This window comes from Doryrhamphus excisus, linkage group LG19 (assembly GCF_037039965.1).
Source record: "Doryrhamphus excisus strain RoL-2023G ecotype Guam linkage group LG19, RoL_Dexc_Guam_v1.1, whole genome shotgun sequence".
In the NCBI taxonomy this organism is placed as follows: domain Eukaryota; kingdom Metazoa; phylum Chordata; class Actinopteri; order Syngnathiformes; family Syngnathidae; genus Doryrhamphus; species Doryrhamphus excisus.
This window is the reverse complement of record NC_136375.1, coordinates 8,130,037-8,153,571: the sequence shown is the minus strand read 5'-3', so window position 1 is coordinate 8,153,571 and position 23,535 is coordinate 8,130,037. Positions and strand designations below refer to the sequence as shown.

The 23,535-nt window shown below is 41.0% G+C and overlaps 1 protein-coding gene across 1 annotated transcript in view; it reads right to left on the bottom strand.

The window, feature by feature from the left end:
* Window positions 1-23,535, bottom strand: part of rngtt (RNA guanylyltransferase and 5'-phosphatase) — an 86,812-nt gene that overhangs the window by 10,233 nt on the left and 53,044 nt on the right. The window contains exons 13-14 of the mRNA XM_058056207.2: window positions 9,667-9,767; window positions 4,700-4,766 (exon numbers count right to left, since the gene is read on the bottom strand). Of these exons, the coding sequence (XP_057912190.2) occupies window positions 4,700-4,766; window positions 9,667-9,767 (168 nt within the window). The remainder of the gene's footprint in view (window positions 1-4,699; window positions 4,767-9,666; window positions 9,768-23,535) is intronic.

Genomic DNA, 23,535 nt, shown 5'->3' with positions numbered 1-23,535 from the left:
CATAATTAAAAATGAAAAGTATATACTTGGCCATAAAATGTACCACCAAGTAAGGCAGGGGTCTCAAACTCAATTTACCTGGGGGCCACCGGAGCTAGGTTCTGGGTGAAGCCGGGCCGCATCAGGTTTTCAAAAAACCCCCAAAACGCATTTATTAAAAACTGGGAAAAAAAATAAATAAAAATAAAAAAAACTATCTTCAATGCTTTTGTTTCTGCTATACCCTACACTTTTTCAGTACTTTGTACACCAAAATATCTGATAAAACATTTCACTGTTCTCAAATATCTTAATTTTTATTTTTCTATACACAAAAAAAGATAAAAAAATAAACAAATTAAGAATAAAGACAATAAGTCAATCAATCAGTAATAAATAAGTAAAATAATAATAAAACAGCAAATAAGAAAAACGTAAGAAACCACATACAGTTGGTAGAGAAATTATTTTTTTCAGATTCAAATGTACAGTATTTTTTTTTTCAAATGTACAGTATTAACAGTTATTTAACCTTTAACATGAACATTAATGAAACTTAATAATTTGACCCAATTAGCAAGTTAGCATCGTACTCCGTTCCATCTGGGAGCAGCGTCGTAACTTTAACATGTTTGATGAGATGCTTTATCTTGACGTGTATTTTCCATTTTATTCCAAATCATTTCCTGCATTTATTTGTACCCAGCGTCATAAGCCTTTAGCTTCACTGCTAATCTAAAGCAAAACAGGGCGGGGTAACAGGGTAGGGTAACAGTATGGGCGGGGCAAAATCATGTTAATTGTGTCCGGGGTGCACACAGCTTTAAGCTGTCATTTCAACATTAAACTTTGGTATCAAAGTGGGGGCATTTGGCCCGCGGGCCGCAAGTTTGAGACCCCTGAAGTAAGGAATTCTGGAGACATGCACCATCAGCTAAAATGCAACAGCCTAAATGATTTTGTTTACTGAAAAATATGAAGTATGTTACGGCACATAAATAAACACACAGTTTGCAGACTGATTATTACTGATTAAAATCCCCATTACATGTTTACTCACTCGATTAATAATGGAGTCAGACTAAATGAGGGAACCATCAATTAGAGAAAACAGTGAACGACATTTGGTCTCGCTGCACTTTCAGACTCTCGAAGAAAAGGAATTCGTCTTGGACACAAAGATCTGTCAGTGAAGCCTCTGATTATTTATGAGTAATAAGCTCCACTGATGCGTCACATATTGGGAGAAAGGCACTTTAAAATAACTCATTATGACGTTGGAGGATGTATATCAGCAAAATGGAGTTGAACCTAAGTAGGCAAAACAATTAGCAAGACTAATTATTTACACAAGTATCCAGGGGCTAATTAGCATACACATTAGCAAGGCAATGCATGTCAAAAGTACGACAGAGGTGGCAGTAAATCAGCTCTAACAGGGTCGTTATACAGCAAATGTTCTCTTATAGCGGCAACCCAGAAACCACAGAAAGGGCCAAGTGTCAATTAGACATCAGATATTTATTGTGAGGGTGCCTTTATTTGTATACACATATTTTATTCTAAGTTATTTGTTTGTCTTCCAGTAATGAATCATGATTGCTTGATGAAAATTTAAATACCAATATACTTTATGGCAAGCGAAGTAGAGTTTATAGTTTGTGTACCTCTGTGGGTGCTGCTGTTTTGGTTAGCGACAGAGTTCGATGTTCAAGTGGACAACATAGCCTGTGATGAACTGAGACGTATCATTTGAAGAAATACCAAATTGCAGGCTTCAATTTCAGTGCTGACTGCTATTTGAACCGGGTTGCATATTTACACTTGGATTTACTTACATCCCAAAACAACAACATACCCCAGGGGTTGTAGCTTTTTCTTTGTTATTTTTCTTCCCCTGACGGAAGCAAACACAGATTGCCAAAGGCTCATTCTTGGAAATCAGACACGACACTACCACTGAACCACGACTGGGACCAAGTTTGGGCCGAGACATCTGGGGTAACTAAATGGGCGTTCATGACATAAATAGATTGTATTGTGGTGATTAATGCCAATAGAAAAATTTAAATGGAAGACCCAAGTGAAAGAGTGAGGTTACTGGGGGAAGAGTTACAGAAGGTGGATAATTTTAAGTGCTTGGGGTCAACAGTCCAGAACAATGGAGAATGTGAAAAGGAGGTGAAGAAGCGTGTGCAGGCAGGATGGAACGGGTGGAGAAAAGTGTCAGACGTGATGTGATAGAAGAGTTTCAGCTAAAATGAAAGGAAAGGTATACAAAACTGTGGTGAGACCAGCCATGTTGTTTGGTCTAGAGATAGTGCCACTGAGGAAAAGACAGGAGATGAGGTTGCTGAGGTTCTCATTGGGAGTGACCAGGATGGATAGGATCAGGAAGGAGTACATCAGAGGGGCATTACATGTTAGAGGCCTTGGAGATAAAGTCAGTTATCGGCCAAACTGAGATGGTTGGGACATGTCCAGAGGAGAGAAGGATGCTGCCAGGTAGGAGGCGTAGATGAAGACCAAAGAGGAGCTTTATGGATGTTGTGAAGGAGGACATGAGAGAGACAGATGTAGAAGACAGGATTGGATGGAGGAGATTGATTTGGGTCAGCGACCCCTGAAGGGAGAAGCCCAAAGAGAAAGAAGAAGATTTTGTTCATGTGGTCTCCAAACCAAGCAAGGGCAGATCAGGGGTGAGATGCCCGTTATAGTGCTGAGCAAAAGACTGGGTCTATGTTACTGGGGGTGAAAGGTCAGATGATTCCAGAAAGCACAGTCTACATCTTGTGTGTTCTCACAGCCTGAGACAATATCAACATTGTCACATTTAGTTCACAGGGACATGGAACGGAAGTTTGAGCGTTTTTTTGGCAGATTTTTCTTTATGGCTTCATCCTTTGGTGCTGTTTAAAAGCCAAAAAGTAGCAGGAACAAGAAAAACAACCGGAGTAGTTAACCATGTCCATTAATGTCTAACTTTTTATATCTGACTGCTGTGCCCCGCCCCGCTTTTACTCATGTTTTAACTGTGTATTAACCAATGAATGTTGTATTTTGGTGTGTCTTACTTGCTTTATTCAACTTCATTCTTCTCTAAAGTGTCTGAGTATTTTGAAAAGCGCTATACAAATAAAATGTATTATTATTATGTCAATAATCACAACATATATAACCCTTTTTAGTTAAATGCGTCAAAGAACAATGCAAGTGCGTTTGTTGACACTAAAGCGATATTGTCAGCAGTTATTGTAAACCTATTAAGCCACTAATGTTCTAACATATCATAACAACAGTAATTATGGATATCATAAAACCTCAAGAGATTGAAATGTGACAAGAAAAAAAAATGTCTCATGAGTACTAGGCATTGGGTGTTAATAAATTAATTAATCACACAATAAATGAAAATGAACCGTATAATTTAATTTATTGGCTTGTGCATGCATATCTGTTTTCGTTGTCTTCCAAACAAGCAGGAAGAGAGTTGGAAAATGTTTCCATAAAACAACAGCATGAATAGAGTAAGCGCTTTATCGTAATAGGTGGAGGCAGGGACGATAGCATATTAAATTAGCTCATTTGCATTAGCTACAAGCCTTATGTGAAACATAACCACACGTCTTTACCTTTTCTGTGTATTCTAAGGAGAGAAAAACTCGGAAAAAAATCAGCTAGCATGTGAGAGCTAACAATGCACGTAATATTTAGACTATAAAGCCCTAAAAAAAACTGTCCTGCAGCTACAGCGACATTGTTATTGCAGCAGTTAACACAAAGAACTATTTTTTTGGTGTAGTGACACGGCACCACAGGGCCCTACCAACAGCTAGCGAGCCCGCTCCAAAACTGCGACAGGACACAAATCTGTAATGACTGACTGCTTATAAATGCCCCGCCCCTCATCTGCTATGAAGTTTCACTCTCTCAGACTCAGCTTCTGCAACCAGTATCTCATCCTCCGCATACCCAGGCTCAGGAAAATAAGGTTCTGGATCCTTGTTTGTCCAAACGTAACATCGGCGGTGGTGGTAACACTCACCAAACTCAGACATGCGCTTTCTATGCCGCTACTGTTGATGAAAGTCCCGTTAGCGTCAACGGACTCTGGAAAAATCAACGCGCCCAATTCCGGTAATGTTTAAAATGATCCAAATGTGTTTTAATTAAGTGTCATATAGACAGATACATCCCATTTTGTCATATGAATTTGGGGCTTGAGATGTTATTACCTTAACACCCATTCTTAATAATTATCAGTATTTGAAGAAGAAGAGTGCCACTGATGTCATTTGTGTCTTTTGGGAAATACAGCAAACTACTGTGCTGTCTGCCAAGATATTAAATGACAAGTATTCGTCTAAAAATAGAAAATGATTCCTTTAATAAGGAAATAGAACTGGGGGGAATTCATTAGTGGTTGACGAGTTGGCATGTTGGGAAGGTTGTGCTGAATAAAAAGGGATCTCATTAGAATTAAAGTGCAGCGTATTGAAATGTAGCTAAGAAAACAAGTTCACTGAAACAGAATGAAGGCAAGTGTCATTTCAAGTGTGAGGAGTGAAACAATACAGGTGACTCAGATGATCCACGTCACTCGGATAAATTGTTTTCTCTTTAGTTATTAAAAATGTAAGCTGTGTGTTGTACACTTTTAACACCAGCTGGGGCTTGCTGGCGTGAGGAGCAAGTCATTAAAAGCAACACGTTTTCTCACCTTCATCTTCGCAAAGGGCCTTTTGTAGTTGCCGACGTAAAGCAAGCCGACGGTCTCTGGCAGCAGCCTGCAAAGACAAAAAAGCACGGTGGTTAACACTCTCTCTACGATGCATCCAACTGGAGAGCTCAAACTGCTTCCATTTTGCAGCTAGTAACAGAACGGCGGGAATGTGAGATTGCACCCCCGTGAGCCCTTCTGTCTGCGTGCACAGCTTGCGGTGCAGAGAAAACCACATTATGTCCACAATCGGAGTCCAATGCTGTGATGAATTGCAGGCAAATGTACAGAATGTAGAATTGACATTGTGGGTTTTTGGTCTAGGAGGTTGCTGTGAGCTGTCGCCGCAGTTCATTGTCACCTCCGTGACGTCTACGTGCAGTGATGTGTGTTCATGTATCAAAGTGTCGGTGCAGTATTTTTGTCTCATCCCCAAGACGAAGCCCAACAGATGTCTTAATCGCACAGTGTGCCTCCCTCGCATAACGCCCTTCCCCACAGTCATGTGGCTCAACTTCTATTAGGATTGAACATTCGAGAGTCGGCACCTCTTTTATTTTAGTTAACCATCCGTGGAGCGGAAACAAAAGGGGGGTATTTTATCTAACCGAGAGCTCAAAATACAGTGCAACTCATTCGGAAATTGAGCAGTCCACCCCCTCAGCCCCCCCTTCTGCGTAATAACAGCGAGCACGAGCAGGAAGGAAGCAACCATAGGACATTAAAAGAGCCAAATAGCCCTTCTGCAGTCATGGACACATGCCCTTTCTTGTCATTGTTCTACTTCTGACAAATGTGTTACAAGAAAAACAAGCACAGATAGAGACAATTAGAGAAGTTCTCGAACGTCTCGTCTGTGATTTACCACAGTTAAGAGTCTAATAAATGATGATCAACTGTGCACAACACAATCTACTACTAAATAAAGTTGTTGGGATGCGTTAAATGGCAGTGTGGTCTTCAGCTGACCAAAATGTTAAATGAACAAGAAATCCATTGAGGGAGGGAGAAGAATGCACCTTGAAAAATGAAGAAAAGCATGCATTCTATGAAAAAATGTGCAGCCCGTATCTCAAAGTGGCAGCAGCAGTTTTCCATATTTATGGCTTGGCAGTCCACTAAATGAGTGGTCCCCAATCTTTCCCGCAAATTTCGGGTGCACTTGTGTTGGATGTAATTTACTATGTGCAGTATTGTGTAAAACTAAAACAGGAACTTCTTGAACTAGAGGTTTTGTACCGAACAAATACACACATCAGCAATCAATAACATCGTCAAACCATACCTTTGTGCTTTCCTATAGAGCACCAGCATATGGCAACAAACATGATGTGCAAGAAAAAAAGATAAAATACAGTGTACTGTAGTATTCTTATCTGTGCAGTGTTGGAGAAAGTGCGTTCAAGGACCATCAAACAAAGTGGGACAAGTCGCCACTCGCAATAAAGAAAATAAACTGTGGGATTTCTAATGCCATCCATCCATTTCCTACCGCTTATGCTCACGAGGGTCGCAGGGCTGTCTTCGGGCGAGAGGCGGGGTACACCCAGCCAATCACAGGGCACATATAGACAACAACCATTCACACCCACATTCATATGACAATTGGAGACAATTTGGAGTCGCCAATTAACCCAGCATGTTTTTGGAATTTGGGAGGAAACCCACACCCAAACTCCACATTTCCAAGTGGGGAATCAAACCCGGGTCTCCTAGCTGTGTGGCCTGTCCACTGTGCAGCTCAGATTTCCAATGGTATTTTACTATTTGAATGGTGGGTGGTGTCCCCTGCACTAGGTTATCGGTTACAGGATATCGACCTGATATCAATACCATATCAGGACACTCTTATTAAAAGTTTTACATACAGAAAACAATGTAAAATCATTCTAAATGACAAATGGATTAAACTTAATGATGACACTCTCTGACCACCAAATTCAATAGTGTTTCTCACCGTCTTTACCAAAGTGCTGGCACTCCAACTTTATTTGACCCCATGGCAGGTTATTTAGCAGTCACGCTCAATATTCTATTATATTATATTATACAAACTTCCCCACTGAGGGACGAATAAAGGCATATCTTAATCTTATTCGGCAAGGACGCTTATTTGGGAAAACTGACTAGCTTTCTTTACGTACGAATATCACACAAAAACAACGACAGAGGCAAAAATCTTTTGAGGAAAATTAGCATGTAGAAAAACTAGTAGAACCTTGAAAACACTGTATTTACATTCAACATTTTGAAACAGTATTATTAATCAGTCCCAAAGATGATGGATAAATGTGCAAAAAAAATAGAAAAAAAGAGGAAGTTTAGGCTTCTCTGTTGCCTCTTAAATTTAAGATTTAGGAAATTATGAGAACGAAAACACCAAGAATTGAAAAATCACTGTTGAAAAAGCTGATGAGGTTATGCGGGATCAGGCAGTAAGGGAGTGGTGGGTGGATCCATTATACAAACACGGACTGAGGATGCTGTAATGACACTCGAGTCCCTACTCAATCAAGAACGCAGCATCGAGAAGCCCGTAGAGAGCCAGTTAAACAGCGGCTGGGTCCATTTCTGGGAATTTGACAAAACCAGACACCTATTGAATGATGACGTAATCATTTGGTGACAGCCTCCTCAGAGAGAAAGCTGCTGGATAAATTTATCTCTCATTGAAGCGATCCATACAATTCTACTGTGCTGAGAGAAGAACAGTGAAAAACACCCCCCCCCCCCCCAATACAATGACAGCTTGCCTTTGTGCTTGTGTTCGGAAACGGTGATAAAACCTGAGAGCCAAAGACGTGCTGAAGGATTGATCGTGTGGGCTACAATAAATAAACTGCTGTTACCTCCCTGTGTGTGTGTGAGTGTGTGTGTGTGTGTGTGTGTGTGTGTGTCCATCTCTTTTTCTCTCAGACGGAGAGCCTGCACACTAAGATGAAACAAGGTCTGATGAGGGCGTCTCTGTAAATGAATTCCTTTTTTTTTTTTGGGAAATGTCACAACACTCTCAATAACAATAATGCTCTGTGTTCTCCCACACACAGCACACAAGAGAGACTAGAACACAGACTTTCCATGCAGGAAAGAGCGAGCGACTGTGATCCTCCCAATCTGCTGGTGACGAATAATGGCAGGCCCAGTGCTGGGACAGTCAGTGAGGTCACCTGGCTCTCAGAGGAGAAAGCTGCGTGACCACCAAGCCCTGTTCTGATGGGTCTGTTTGAGTGCACTCGCACAGTCCTCACACAACGTGCCAAGCATACAATACAGCGACCAATGTTCCAAAAAACAGTACAACCATGTTGGTCTTCAAGGTAAACGTGAATGTTCAGTTGTCCATTCATTTGTCGTTTGTAATTATGTTATTATTTTGTGCAGGCTGCACGGTAAGAGAGTAGTAGTAGGCGAGGAGCCCCAGGTTTTGATTCCCCGAGTATCTGTGTGGAGTTTGCAAAAACATGCATGTTCTATTCTAAACGAATATAAATGACAAATGAAAGGGATAAATTAACATTAAAGGGGCTCCATTATGCTAATTTTTCGTCCCTTTGTATTGAGTTGGGGCTGCACGGCGAACGGGTGGTTAGCGCACAGGCCTCACAGCTAGGAGACCCGAGTTTGATTCCACCTTCAGGCCTCTCTGTTGTGGGGACTCCGGTTTCCTCCCACATTCAAAAAACAAGCTAGGTTAATTGGCCACTCCAAATTGTCCATAGGTATGAATGTGAGTGTGAATGGTTGTTTGTCTATATGTGCCATGTGATTGGCTGGCCACCAGTCCAGGGTGTACCCCGACTCTCGCCCAAAGACAGCTGGGATAGGCTCCATCACACCGCGACCCTCGTGAGGATAAGCAGTATAAAAAAATGAATGGATTATTTTGCATGTAAAACTATAATTATTGTCGATACAAGATATTTTTTTAATTACATTTTGTCTTTTTTGAATGTAATTTTTTGGTGTCAAGTACGGATTAATTGGATTTACATTATTTTCCATGGGAAAATTTGCTTTGGTTACAGTCCGTTTTGGTTTGAGTCGAACCTTCTGGAACAGATTAATGGTGTTAACCAAGGCACCACTGTATATTAATCTTAACACCTGGGAGGCTGCATTACCATTTTCCTTTTAAATGGAGTTTCGTGATTAATAATTATTGTTGCATCCAAAATACTGGGTTTGAATGTTCATTTATGCATGTACCAAAAGCAAAGAAGTGAGTCAGTGAGACTGAGTCAGAGTCAGTCTATTGGGGGGGGGAGAGTGCTTGAAAATGAAAAAGCCATCAACTTTCTGGTATAATGTGTGCCATTTGACGGGCACTGTTGTGATTGCAATTACTATAACAATTTGTTCTCGGTGATGTGGCTACACTACACTACTTGGCAGGAGCAGCAGACAGAAAGGGTGCAGGGGGTATGCTGAATTTTACTGTTGCTTATCCAATTTTAGCATGGAACTCTGCATCCAATTCCGATTGGCTTTTAAAGGGACTGGGGGGCATGCTATTGTAAGGGAGCTGTACGACCATTTGAATTCACGCTCCCCCCCCTCCAACAACTGAAAACCATTATCACGTTATTCCATTTCATTGAAATTACTCCTGCTACTTCCAGTTTACAACCCGTTTATTAATGCATATAAGAAACATCCAAAGCCTCTAATTACCTGCAAGGAAATGATTGCTTTTTACAGCCCATAACTGCCTTTTTTAAAAGGGGGGGGGCAAAGATAAGCCCCGGTGAATCTGAATAATTCATGCTGCAGATGATGATGACCACAAAATGAGGGAAAATGGGAAGGGCAGTGCTCTTTGCAGCTTTAAAGCAAATGTGGGGCGGTGGAAATGCTCCTGAAGGCAATGGGAACGAGAAGATAGATGCAAAAGTAAAGATGAATTGTGAATTCTAGTGTTAATGCTGCAAAACACATGCTGTGTATTAAGTACTGTTCTAAGTACATACCCTTCTCCTCCGACTTTTGTGATCTTGAGGCGAAAGTCCACCGAATTGAGATTGGGAGGCTTCCATTTGAGGATGTCATCACACCTTCCGGGCTTGTATCTCTGCAGACGTATAACAAATGTGGACATTTGCTTGCATGAGAACATACACAAGTGGCTTGAATGAAAACAGGATTACATTGGCTGCATACGCTATTATGTCTTCACGTCTCCACAGACTTAACAAGCTGAGCAATTTTGTGAGCAGCATTTTAAAGTGGCAGTCACGGTTAAAATATAGACTTAATGTTCTGTCAGTTAATCTCCATTAAAAAGCACCAACTGTAAACAAGATTTAGAAAAGCCGCTTAATTAAGGATTCATTAAAGTGTGGAAGTGGGGAAAATTTGCACAGTTGGATCACAACACACAGCAAAATATTGGGTGTCAAATTATGTATAAAAATGTTTTCCAATCTTAAGCGCGCAACAACCCACACAGTAAAGCCGGCTTTCCTCCACCGCCTTGATTATTGATGTGTGCTTGACATTTAGGTGGATATGACGCGCAGTGATATATGAGAAATGTAAAGGCATGGTGGGTGGGGGCGGGAACAGATGACCAGATTCTGTCACTGTCAGGTTGCCCGGTAACAGAAGTCTTCTCTGAGGGAAGATGTCTGGAAAACAGACAGGGTTCCTCAGGAGATCCTGTGCTGTCGCATGACCAAATGAAGTTCCACCCACGTGTGTCATTAGAGCAGAAATCACCAAAGGCAGACAAAAACAAAAGTTACATTAAAATCTTGCATTGCTGGAACTGTCTAAATTAGATTCATATAGGCCTACGCTGCTTTGTCTTTATTGTATACACTACACTGGAACCTCAAAGGTTGAACACAATCTGTTCCACAAAGATGGTCCATGTTGTTTGGATTTTCAAGCAGTTTTCCTCATAGGACACAATCGAAATCAGTTCCAGAATCAAACTTACCTGCATCAACAATGTTTGAACAGTTAAAGAAGTACTTTTATAACGTTTCATTAACAATTAGTCGATATAATAATAAATAAATATGTGAAAATACAAGTAAAATGTACAGCACACCCACAGTCGCCAAGTGATTAGCACATAGGCCATCTCAGTCAAGAGGTCGAGAAGACCTGGGTTTGAGTCTCCACTGGAGTTTGCATGTTCTCCCCATGCATGTGTGGGTTTTCTCCGGGTACTCTGGTTTTTTCCTCCCACATTCCGAAAACATGCTAGGTTAATTGGCGACTCCAAATTGTCCATAGGTATGAATGTGAGTGTGAATGGTTGTCTATATGTGCCCTGCCATTGGCTCTCGTCCAAAGTCCGCTGGAATAGGCTCCAGCATACCCGCAACCCTAATGAGGATACGGGGCAGAGAAAATGGATGGATGGATAGCACAAGTGTACCACTGTCAGAGAGATAATGGGCCATTACCAGAATTACAACAGTTCATTATGTAGATTCGCTAGTTATGCAGAAACGCTTTTCTAGCCTAACCTGACGACCAGGCTAAAGGTTATAAGTTATAAAGGTTATACACTTTTATCGATTTTGCTGTTGAAACATGCACAGTTTAACCTGCAACTTTAAGAGTTCTGGAAAAAAAATGTTCTTCAGAGGTTCCACTGTACATACAGTACCAGCAACATTTGTATGGAACACTCACTCAACTTTGATATGACTGAAAGTCATACACTGTTAAACGGAGTTGTTCCTTTTAATGGAATACTTTAATGCTCAGTAAATTTAAAAACTTATAACTGCTTGCCTAATCTCAAGATGGAAAACTTTACACCTTACTTGATGGATGGCACAGCTGCTTCTTTGCAAGATTTCATAGGAGGTTTTTTAAATAACTTGTTTAGAGCAGGGGTTGGAACAGTGTAGAATAGAATGCAGTGTTGGGGTACCAAACCCCCATTTTTTTTGGTCCAAATTTGAACATAACTGAAGCTTTGCTCAATCAATTCTATTTCAAGGCGTTATTTTCCAATGTTATTTGTTTTGCTTAATTATCATTATTGTTATTTCTATTATTTAGTGGCCCCTGTTCATCACTAATACATTAGTCTAAAGAAGGGAACAGATCATTTTGAAAGAGGTTGATGCTCGTGTGTTATCGAAACCACACTGAAACAAGTTGACTTCCACTCCCACGTTTGAAAGGAAAATAAAAGATGTGCTCAGGCAAGGTTCTTCAAAAGATACATGCTCTCCTATCTCGCTCTCTAACTAACTGTGGTGAAAAGCCTTTGTAGAGATTGCTGCTGGTTTCAAAGGGACATTAACGCCGCCTCTTCACTGAAAGCTCTACCTACTGTGGACAAAAAAGGCCACGTTGCTCTCGTAAAACACCTTCAAATTTACACCGAAAAGTCAGGTTGTTGATTTATGAAATTATAATGTCTCAACTGCCATCTGGACACGGTGTTAACGATGCCCTGCAGTTAGAAATTAAGTTCAGGGATGGAAAATGGCTGAGCATATGGTTATGACTTTAAATGATTTGACGAGAAAATTTCCACTAACATCTGGGGAAGCTGCAAGGCACTTCCTCTTGTCATGAGGTCCAACAGTAATAAACTCTATTTTGGTATTTATAGAGCTCAAGACGTCACTTCCTGTGCGGACCGACAGACTGAAACGATAAAAAAAAAAAAACTACTTTGCCAGTTACAACTGTCGGCAATTGCTAGCTAGAGAAGCTTAACTGTCAAAGCTACTGACCGAGTGAATGCAGGGAAAGAGGACACAGAAGCAGGTAGTTTCAGAGAAGTAATAATGAAGTTGAACGAAATGGTGTGAATGAAATAATAAACTGCACACAAAGTACTTAAAAAACACATTGAAGTGAAAAATGATAATGCATGACTTTGATCTGGAAGGAAAAGTGGTTGATGAAAATGGTCATATTATACAGAAGGTGGAGAATTTTAAGTACTTGGGGTCAACAGTTCAGAACGATGGAGTTTGTGAAAAGGAGGTGAACAAGCGTGTGCAGGCAGGATGGAACGGTTGAAGAAAAAGTGTCAAGTGTGATGTGTGATAGAAGAGTGTCAGCTAAAATGACAGCAAAGATTCAAAACTGAAGCAGAACTGAAGGTAGCAGAGATGAGGATGCTGAGGTTCTCATTGGGCGTGACCAGGATGGAGAGGATCGGGAAGGAGTACATCAGAGGGACATTACATGTTAGAGGCCTTGGAGATAAAGTCCTTTACCTGACTGAGATGGTTGGGACATGTCCAGAGGAGAGATAGTCAATATCGTGGTAGAAGGATGCTGCTAGGTAGGAGGCGTATAGGAAGACCTTCGGTCTCGGGCTGATACTGACACTTGGGGGCATGATACCTGGCCTGATACCAGACAAACCATGTGATAACCTATAATTATCACATACTACAGTATTAATTGGCCCTGTACCCAAGAAACCGCCCATGAATGCTACGGGAAAAGGCCAAAATGATACTGTGTCAAAGCCCAGGGCAGTGATACTGATAAAATATAGAGTTTAACCATGTCCAGTATCAGCCCCCGTAGCGCGCTGTTCTGGTATCGTGCCCGTGAAACAACCAATCAGAGAACAGCGCACGAGTGCTTAGTGCCTAGTGCTTCTCCAGTCACCAAAAAACTCAAACTTGATTAATGGAACTTTAATTGTCAGACATTGATAAGATAAGACTGTTGATAAAATATTATTGTTGAAATATTTTTGCAATTATTGTGTTTACACTGTTTAGATATAATACATGTAATAATACATGTAATAAACATGCCCCCAAGTGTCAGTATCAGCCCGAGACCGAAGGATACCTGGCCTGATACCAGACAAACCATGTGATAACCTATAAATAACAATATGATCGGTGGTGGCCAACTTTCTATCACAGGGGGGTAGATGCGGATGCCCACATTGATACTTGCATTCCAATCATCACCATACAGTTCACCAAAGAAAACAGGGTGGCATTGCTGAGGCAAAGAAATACGTTAAATGGAACATGTGACAAAATGCAACTCTGTACGTGCGCATAGAAAACCACTTCCTTGAGAATAACAGGGCTTTTACTCAACATGCTAGACTTTCTGCCAAAGTGCAATCTCAAAAGAATAAATCCGAGCTTGGAGAACAAACAGCACCGCCCCTGCCGCCACCACCAACAACAACAACTGAATGAAACCCAATCAGACTCTCGATTAAACAAATCACAGTGAAATGCGTTCCCAAATGTACAAGTGCACCCTGTAGCACTTTCATTTGCATTTTCGGTGCTTTGTTGTTGAAGTGAAAAAGCGACCTTCATGTCGCACCCAGCATTCAGGCGTACTTCTATCAAATTCATTTCCATGTAATAATGTCAGATTGCAATGAAATTGCCCGTCTGTTCCCAGATAGAAATGCAGAGACTGCATCCGCCTTGACTTGTGATTGTGACAGGGATGCCAAATGAAGACTTTATAAGTGTGTAAATCTTCCATTTGATGATTTTGTTGACCATTTAACTGTATTTCAATGCATACATAAGAGTGTCATTGGACGATATACATCATCATTTTCTGACTGCATTGAACAAAATCAAAGCAGTAACATCAAATGAAGAGCAAAAAAAATGTCTACAGACTCACTATTGGCACAAGACTGGACTTTGGATTCCGGAGAGAAGATTATCACATCGTTGTTTGATGTTTAGGTGCCAGGCAGTGCGCTAACATGAATTAATTTGAGGTTATGCACCGCTTGAACTCAACACAGACATAACGTCATCAAAGCTTATCTTTATGCATTCACACACAGCATCAGCGTTTAGAAACAACGAGGTGAAAGGACGGTGAAAAATATCAGTCTATTTGTGGCAGCATTGCCACAAATAGCATGGAACTTTCATTCAGTGAATAAGACCTTTTGTCTTGAATTGTGGACTCCTATAGAGCAGCTACACACAATAACCCACACAAAACACTTTCTAGATCTTCCAGAATCTGCACCCATTCTAGCTGTATTTCCGTGGATTTGTGCTTCCCGCCAAATTGGTCTATTTTAATGTATTCCACCCACGGCCCGCCTATGGGGCACACACAATCCGCTGTGATTGGTCACACGTCCAAAGTGCTTCCTGAATAAAGTCTTTGGAGAAGTAATTGAAAAGTATTTAGGAGCTACTGGCAGCTACCTCGCCTGCCCAACGAGGAGCACTCATTGTCGGACACATTTTGTCAGAGGTACTGTTGGTGCCATAGAGCTCAGGAACCGGATGTGAAGGTGCCGTATAGACACACAGCGTGTCCGACATGAATGCCCTTGTTCTGACTTTTTGACATTTTGTCGGATATATCACAAAAACAGTCCCGTGTGAAATGCGGTTGACAAATGAAACTATTTTTCCCTTGCTGGGAATAACCAAATACAACAACTTTTGCCTGAGGTTGTTTCGTAAACAGAGGTGCAGAGCTTGGGGGAGGGCAGAGAGCATATCGTGCCTCTAGCCCCGCCCATAAGGAAGCCCGCTCCTTTGTGACATCACAAAGGAACAGTTTTGCAACGCCCTGTGAAACCGAGCGTTTTGAGCCATCCCAAACTTCTTTCAGGGATCACTTCCAAATGCGCAAACCCCCTCATCTGAAACTTTTGCATCATTTAACAAGGGAATACAACATTCTAACTATAGGTCAGAAAAATGGACAAAGCAGAATAAGTATAGTATAGAACAGGGGTCGGCAACCTTTACTATGAAAAGAGCCATTTTACCCAATGCCCACTGAAGAAAAATAGCCTGGAGCCGCAAAACATATAGTATGTTTAAAACAACATTGGAGGGAATTTGGGGGTATCAAAGTAGTTCAGATAAGAAAAGACGAGTTGGAGTACTCTTGCTAGTTTTGGAGATAAACTTACATAAATGTATGTGTAAACTACTGTAAACGTAAAAACAAGTTCCCATGCCGCTGTTTTTAAATTATCTCGAATTTATTTTTTAGATTTGTAGGTAAGTATTACTTGTTTTTCTTCATGTACTGAACTGGATAGCAGTCAGAACTCACTCAGGATGCATTCATGGTCTCAGACAAAGTTGGATTTTTTAAAACTCATTACAAAAGACGTGCATTTTCCCCACTCGGGTGTTAAAAATATTCAAGCATCGCAAAGGGAGCCACAATAAAGAGTCTGAAGAGCCACATGCGGCTCTGGAGCCGCAGGTTGCTGACCCCTGGTATAGAATAAGACAATCATGCCTTGCGATATGTTGGGATAGGCTCCAGCATACCCCAGCGACCCCAGTGAGGATAAATGACAAGAAAAATGGATGTATGGAATACAATCATTTTTTTTTAAATCACTATTTTGTGGGTGGAAAAAATTTGGAGCCAAGAAGGCACAGCACCTTTCACAGCAGCTGTAGATAACTTTAAAAAGCAGCGTCCATTGTTTATTCTACCTTTGTGTCCTTGTTTTGTGTTTATTCTGATACAATCAGTAAAACACTTTGTGACTCTTTTTTTCTTTTACCCGTGACTTTGGTAATGCTCTTTAAAAACTTTACCTCCAGACTACAACTTCCACATGCTAGTGCACCGTAGTAAAAATATAATTTATGAAAAGTACATCAACCAATAAAGGGCAACATAAATAAATAACTAATCCCATGGTTTAGTAGTCCAGTCGGAGAAGCACTGTCAGCACAGAGAATGCCAGGAGTCTTATCTAGAATACTACTCCTGCACATGTGTAGTGGGTTCATCAAAGAGCAATAAGAACAGCCTATATGTATTATAAGATTTATTTTCAGACTCACGTAGCGTGTGTGTAATTTCCTAGCAGCAACTCCCTTACCCAGTGGGGGATTGTGGGTGCGGCAGCTCCTTGTTGCAAAGTTCTGACTTTAAAACTGTGGCAGCCTTCAGAAATGTCGACTGCAGGGAGAAGCAGCACGTTGCTGGGCTGACCGTGCAGTTTCCACAATCCTCTTTTAAGAAAGCCTTTTTTGCTGACTGTGAACGAGGCTGAAAATATGCAATAAAATCTCAATGCAAAACGCATAACTTTAATAGGCATTTTTTTTAGATAGTTGGGGGGGAAACCTCAATACAAGTAGACATCTGCAGACAGGTGATAAATTAAGAATGGTAAAATAAACAAATGTCTTATTAAGTCTTAATGCAGTTACTGGTGGTGACAGGTTTGGTATTTGGCAGCTGTTTGACTGACATTAAATCCAAGGACACCTCCATGTAAGTGAAGGAGGCCAGGTCAGTTGGCTGAGCTCAACACAAAAGAGCATACTTTTCACTTTCTGAAGACTAAAGTGGAGGCATCAACACCCACAAACTAGCAGCAGGTGAAGGTGGCTGCAGTGAGGAGCTGGATCTGAAACATCTCAGAGGAGGGAATGTGGGCGTACTTACAATAGGCCACTGAACTTGGGTGTGATTACCCAACCCTCTCCTGGCCTACACACACACACACACACACACGCACGCACACACACACAGCATTACCGAGTCTTACTCTGAATGGTTCTGTTTATATCTATTTTGCAAGGGGTCGTCTTAAATAAATCACATGTTATGTCGCACTGTCCATTTAGCGAGGGTTAGCACGCAGTAAGACGTCTATCCATCCATTTTCTATGCCACTCACTTGGGTCGCAAGTATGCTGGAGCCTATCCCAGCTGTCGCCAGCCAATCGCAGGGCACAAACATGGAGAAAACCAACACAGGCACCGGGAGAACATGCAAATTCCAAACAGAGAGGAGATTTGAATCCAGGTTTTCTTGCGTGCATTGCAATTCATGCTTGAATTGAGAACCAAGTCGAGCTGTCCTATCCAGTCTGACTGGTATGTGCCCTACCTCGTCCTTGAGCAAGAACCGATTAAATTAATTAGTGAGAGGCGAAACGTATTCTCAGACAGTTCAGTCCAGTCCAGTTGTGATGAATTGAATGCCCCGAGAATAAATTTTAACTAATAACTTCCAATTTGCTATGCTTTTGGCACCCATTTCAGGAGATTGACCTAAATTCTGAATTCTAATAATACGGTAAGTCTTCATCGAAACCGTTCTTGCCCTAACTGTAAATATCATGCCATAATGTTGCATTGAATTTTGACTAAGTGCTTAAAGTGTATTTGTTTTGGGGTTTTCCTTAACGTAATTCGCTTTAAAGCATAGAATTCCTCAGTTTGAATGTGCACCCATTTAAATATTTCAAATTAAAACCATCTCTCATTCCAGTCACAAAGTCTATGTTTTCATTAATGTGGCACCTGGCTGCTCCGTGTAAACAGGCACTGAAGGACGAAGCAGAAGGTTACACCTACATGAGGGACTGTCAGAGGACACAATCAATTCATAGGATGGAGCAGCATTGTGTTGGTGTGAATACATTCTGTGTAAACAAGAAACATGATGGTGTGGATTCAATTTTACGGCCACGTTGTAATACCTATGAGTAAAAAAAAACAAAAAAAAAACCTCCTACTGTAAATCTGTTATTATTGGTGGAACCAAACCAGAAACCTTCTTTGGAGTCAACATCAGGAGATAAATTACACCGAGTGGGTGGGGGTGAGGGGGAGGGGGGTGCTGGAGAGAACAGCAAACAGAAAAGGTGACAAGCTATTGAACGGCTGTAGATCAGAGATTTGTTACCCCCCTTTTAAGTCCTGAAATAGCTTGGCTCTATTTGATCCTTTACTATCCATATTTGTGCAAAAACAGACACAGCCCCATGCTTTTCTACTTCGCCTCGGGAAAGAGATCGGAAAGAAAAAAAAAAGGACAGTTCAAACTAATCTTTAAAGGATGAATATGAATTCAGCAATCCCATTTTCTGAAACGTGTAATAACATCCTTTACAGAAAAGTAGACTGTATATGCAAACCATCTATGCTTTAATCACATACAGTATGGGTTTCATTATGTAAACATATGTATGTATGTATGCCTCATAGTAATAGATGTGGGGAAAATTATGCTGCTGTAACCCATTATATCAAACAACATACAGCGGAAGGTCACTTGTCATCATGAATCCATTCCAGAAGGTCCGACTCAAACCAAACATACTCTAATCAAAGATATTCTTCCCATCAGAAAGCATGTAAATTTTTTTATAGCTTTACAAACAGAAAACAATTGGAAATGCTTATAAATTAGGGCTGTCAATCGATTCAAATATTTGATCGTGATTAATCACATTTTTTTGTGATAGTTAACTCACAATGAATCACATTTAATCACAGATGTCAAGGGAACTTTCTTTAATGTGTCATTAATGTGTTACTTTTGACAGTGCTAATATAAATACATATAAATGATGAATGAAAGGGACATCACTTTAACCTTGACTGAAGACAGGATTGTTGAAAACGGTGACTATAAGGCTACCAGATCCACATAGATACCACATTGTGTTTTGCTCGTGATCAACAAGAAAAGCAACGACTTGTGGCGTAATTGTGTTAGTTAGCAATATTAATTCATTCATTTTCTACCGCTCATCTTCTCGAGGGTCGCGGGCGTGCTGGAGCCTATCCCAGCTGTCTTCGGGCAAGAGGCGGGGTACACCCTGGACTGGTGGCCAGCCAATCACAGGGCGCATATAGACAAACAACCATTCACACTCACATTCATACCTATGGACAATTTGGAGTCGCCAATTAACCTAGCATGTTTTTGGAATGTGGGAGGAAAACGAAGTACCCGGAGAAAACCCACACATGCACGGGGAGAACATGTACACAGAGATGCCCAAGGGTGGAATCAAACTTGGGTCTCCTTGCTGTGTGGCCTGCGCGCAAACCACCCGCTAACACCGTGCAGAGTTAGCAATATTATCGAAATATTTTTGCATACTAAACCATTATTAATTAATTCAATATCAACCATCTTTCAAAAGCCTTCCCTCTTGGGACAGTCAGAAGAAATAAGCCAGAACTTCCCAGTGAAATTCTGAAGATGCAGGGCAGACCTCTGCATTTCTCAATATTTGCTTTCACTGAGAAAGCAACAGTTGTTTCATACTGCCCAAAGAGAAACAAGAATGTTCTTGTCATGAGCACGATGCACACAGATGCATCTCTGAGCACAAGAGAAGACATGAAGCCACAAATGATCCTGCACTACAACTCCACCAAAGGAGGAGTTGACAATCTGGACAAAGTCACAGCAACATTTGCCAGTGCAAGACTGCTCGTTGGCCCTTGGTGATTTTCTACAACATTGCGGACGTGTCTGCTTACAATGCCTATGTCCTGTGGACTGAAATCAACCAGCAGTGGAATGCCGGCAAATTGTACCCACGTCGACTTTTCCTGAAAGAACTTGGCAAAGCACTCGTCACTCCCAAGATCCAGAGGCGAGCCAGGCCACCTCAATCCCCAGCAGCTGTAGCTGTCCTTGAAAAGGTCAGGATCCAGTGGATACAGGTGTAAAGAAACGGAAAAGATGCCAGGTCTGTCCCTTCCGAGAGGACAGTAAAACAAGTACCTCTTGTGTGAAATGCAAGAATTACATCTGCAGAAAGCATATAGTTAGATCATGTGGAGAACACTGAAACTGTTGAACATTGAAAATCTGAGAAAATGGGGCAAGGTAAATGGAAAAAAAAGTGTTTGTGAAGAGGGAAAAACTTGAACTAAATAGTTCTTAAACATAGTGTTGGTATTAAAAATGTATTGTATGTCTCTTTTCTAAATGATTATATGATCTAAAATAAAGTTGTTATTGGTTAACCTGATTTTTTTACTGTTTTGAGTGGATTTACACATTATGGGTCAAAATGACCCGCAACATAATCAATGTAATTTTTCATTCATTCATTTTCTACCGCTTTTTCCTCACGAGGGTCGCAGGGGTGCTGGAGCCTATCCCAGCTGTCTTCGGGCGAGAGGCGGGGTACATCCTGGACTGGTCGCCAGCCAATCACAGGGCACATATAGACAAACAACCATTCACACTCACATTCTTACCTATGGACAATTTGGAGTGGCCAATTAACCTAGCATGTTTTTGGAATGTGGGAGGAAACCGGAGTACCCGGAGAAAACCCACACGTGCACGGGGAGAACATGCAAACTCCACACAGAGATGGCCGAGGGTGGGAATTGAACCCTGGTCTCCTAGCTGTGAGGTCTGCACGCTAACCACTAGAACACCGTGCCGCCCAATGTAATTTTTTTTCAACATAATACAAGGGTTAAAAAAATAATTGCATGTGCAAAATGGTACAAAAATGAGTTAAACAGAATCGGCTTACAATACATATATTTTTCTGTTATAGTGTTCAATGACATCTCTTTGTTTGTGGCAACAGACTCTGCTTAAGTGTGCCGAGGATTAGAGATAAAAAGGCAGGCCTGGTCAATAAATCTGCTCCCAGGAGAAAGTCTCACTCCGAAAAACTGGCCTCTTCTCCTTTGACTCATCTGACATACGGATTAGCTAAATGGTTGTGAGGCACAAATAATTTAAATGAAGAAAAATTGAGGGGAACATTAAGGAGGTAATTGGTTTGCTGAAGTGACCTGCTGACACGCAAAAATAAAAGGGTTAGAAAGCGTCAAGCCCTGCATATAAATACTAAAAGTAGCTCACAATGGCAGCTCCAAAAACGTCTATTGTCTGGCTGCATCATCAAAATCTGTACAATGATCCCCTAAAGAAAGAAAACATATTCCAAGAAAGCTCTGAGCTAGCGATGATAAGACACCAATGCAGCAGTAAAAAAAACAAAAAAAAACAACCTTTGTGCTATTATTAATCTTGGACATTCACAGCAGCAAGACCCTGCTGAGATTAACCCCATGGCCTAATCCCATTCACACAAAAAAGATTAACATTACATCTGGTGTGGAGTACAACAAAGCTCAATGACTTTGGAAAATGATTAGAGGACAGGGCAAGCCTAGTTTCCCTTTTACACATACATAGGTTATATACATACACAATGCATACACAATGCAGGCAACAGAAGCTTTTGTTACTAGCTTAATGTTGCACACACTCAGTCACTGCTTCATCCATGCATACCCGTCCATGTGTGAATGATAAGAGGCAGTAAGAGATAAGCATTCATCATCATCTCATTGATGGACAATACCATCAAAATGCCATTTATCATCATTGTATAGTAGCTTTTATCCATTAGAAACACACAGCCATTGCTGTATTAATGATACAATCCAAAAGGTAAAAATGAACAAATTCAGTACACCAAACTATATCAAGGTTTTGTTTCCTTATGTAAAATGTCATAGAACATGACAATTGTTAAATGCACCGATTTCATCATGATTGCAAAAAAGGTTCCATGTCAAATACAGCCCCGCCACACTCCCACAGCCAAGGTGCTGCAACAAGCTGGAGGCTATGTCCACACCAACATAAAGACAAAGATATTTCACACAAAAATCTCCATGAGTGGTTAGGGCACAGGCCACACAGCTAGGAAACCCATGTTCGATTCCACCCTCAGCCATCTCTGTGTGGTCTTTACATGTTTGCATGCGTGGGTTTTCTCCAAGTACTGCGGTTTCCTCCCACATTCCAAAAACATGCTAGGTTAATTGGCCAATCCAAATTGTCCATAGGTATGAATGTGAGTGTGAATGGTTGTTTGTCTATATGTGCCCTGTGATTGGCTGGCCACCAGTCCAAGGGTGTACCCCGCCTCTCAGCTGAAGACAGCTGGGATAGGCTCCAGCACCCCCGCGACAAACATCTCTAGTATTATGGGGGTGGTTTAAAACGCCCACACCTCCATGCATGAAATGAAATGAAACCAACACCTGCAAGTCAATAACTTCTATGTTCATTTCTTATGACAAAAAACAAAAAGCTTCGTTTTAGCCATCCACATAGAAACACTGAAGTTATTGAAATTATACACAGTTTTTGACAGTGTTTAATGTGCAAACCTAAGTTTGCGTGCGGACAAGAGACTGAAATTTATACATTTCTAAAGTATCTGTACTCATGTAAGGTTGAAGACTAGTTTACGCACTGTTTACACACTCGGCATGTGATTCGGAACCGAATAGTGCATAAATGCCACCCTCCTGCACTACTTATTTACATTGTTTCACGATCCAGCTTTATCATGCATGACCCCACGCAACTGCAGGTGTCACTCCGATCATTTATTCCTCTATTTGCAAGCCTAGAAGATCTCCAGAGAAGAAGCATCCACTGCAGAAAAGTCAAGTTTATATTTTCTTACAACTAGAAGAAAAAATAGAACTTAAACTAGAAGAAAGAAGGCAATGACAGTGAGGATAGAAGACATGTCTTTAGGTATGATGAATAGTTACTACAGTTTTTTTTTTGGGAGAACCTGGGTCTGATTATTAACGTACATGACTATCAACTGCAATCCACAGCCACCACTGAAGGTGGATGGTGAATCCATCAGCCATGTTGCTGACTTCAAATACCTTGCATGCATGATGGCCTCCAGTAACAAAGACCTAACTAGAATGCATGGTCCGCATTCTGGAAGTTGGAACACATACGGAGAAGTCAAATCATTCCAATTGAAATGAAAGTATGGCTGTGAATCGTGGGTGATATCAAGTGACATGGAAAGCAAGATCAAGTCCTTTGCCACTTCGTGCTACAGAATAATGCTCAACAACAAGTGCATTGACCCAAATGCCCCAAATGCACAAATATATGCTGACACAAACACAGAATCCCTAATTAAGGCTGCGACAGCTGACCTTCCTTGGTCATGTATTAAGAATGCCAGAGGAAGAAGCTTGTTCAATATATGCCCTCTATATTCCTCCCCATGGGAAAAAAGGAGGCCAGGACGACAGAGAACTTCATATATGTATGTCCTACATTCAAAAGCTATTTG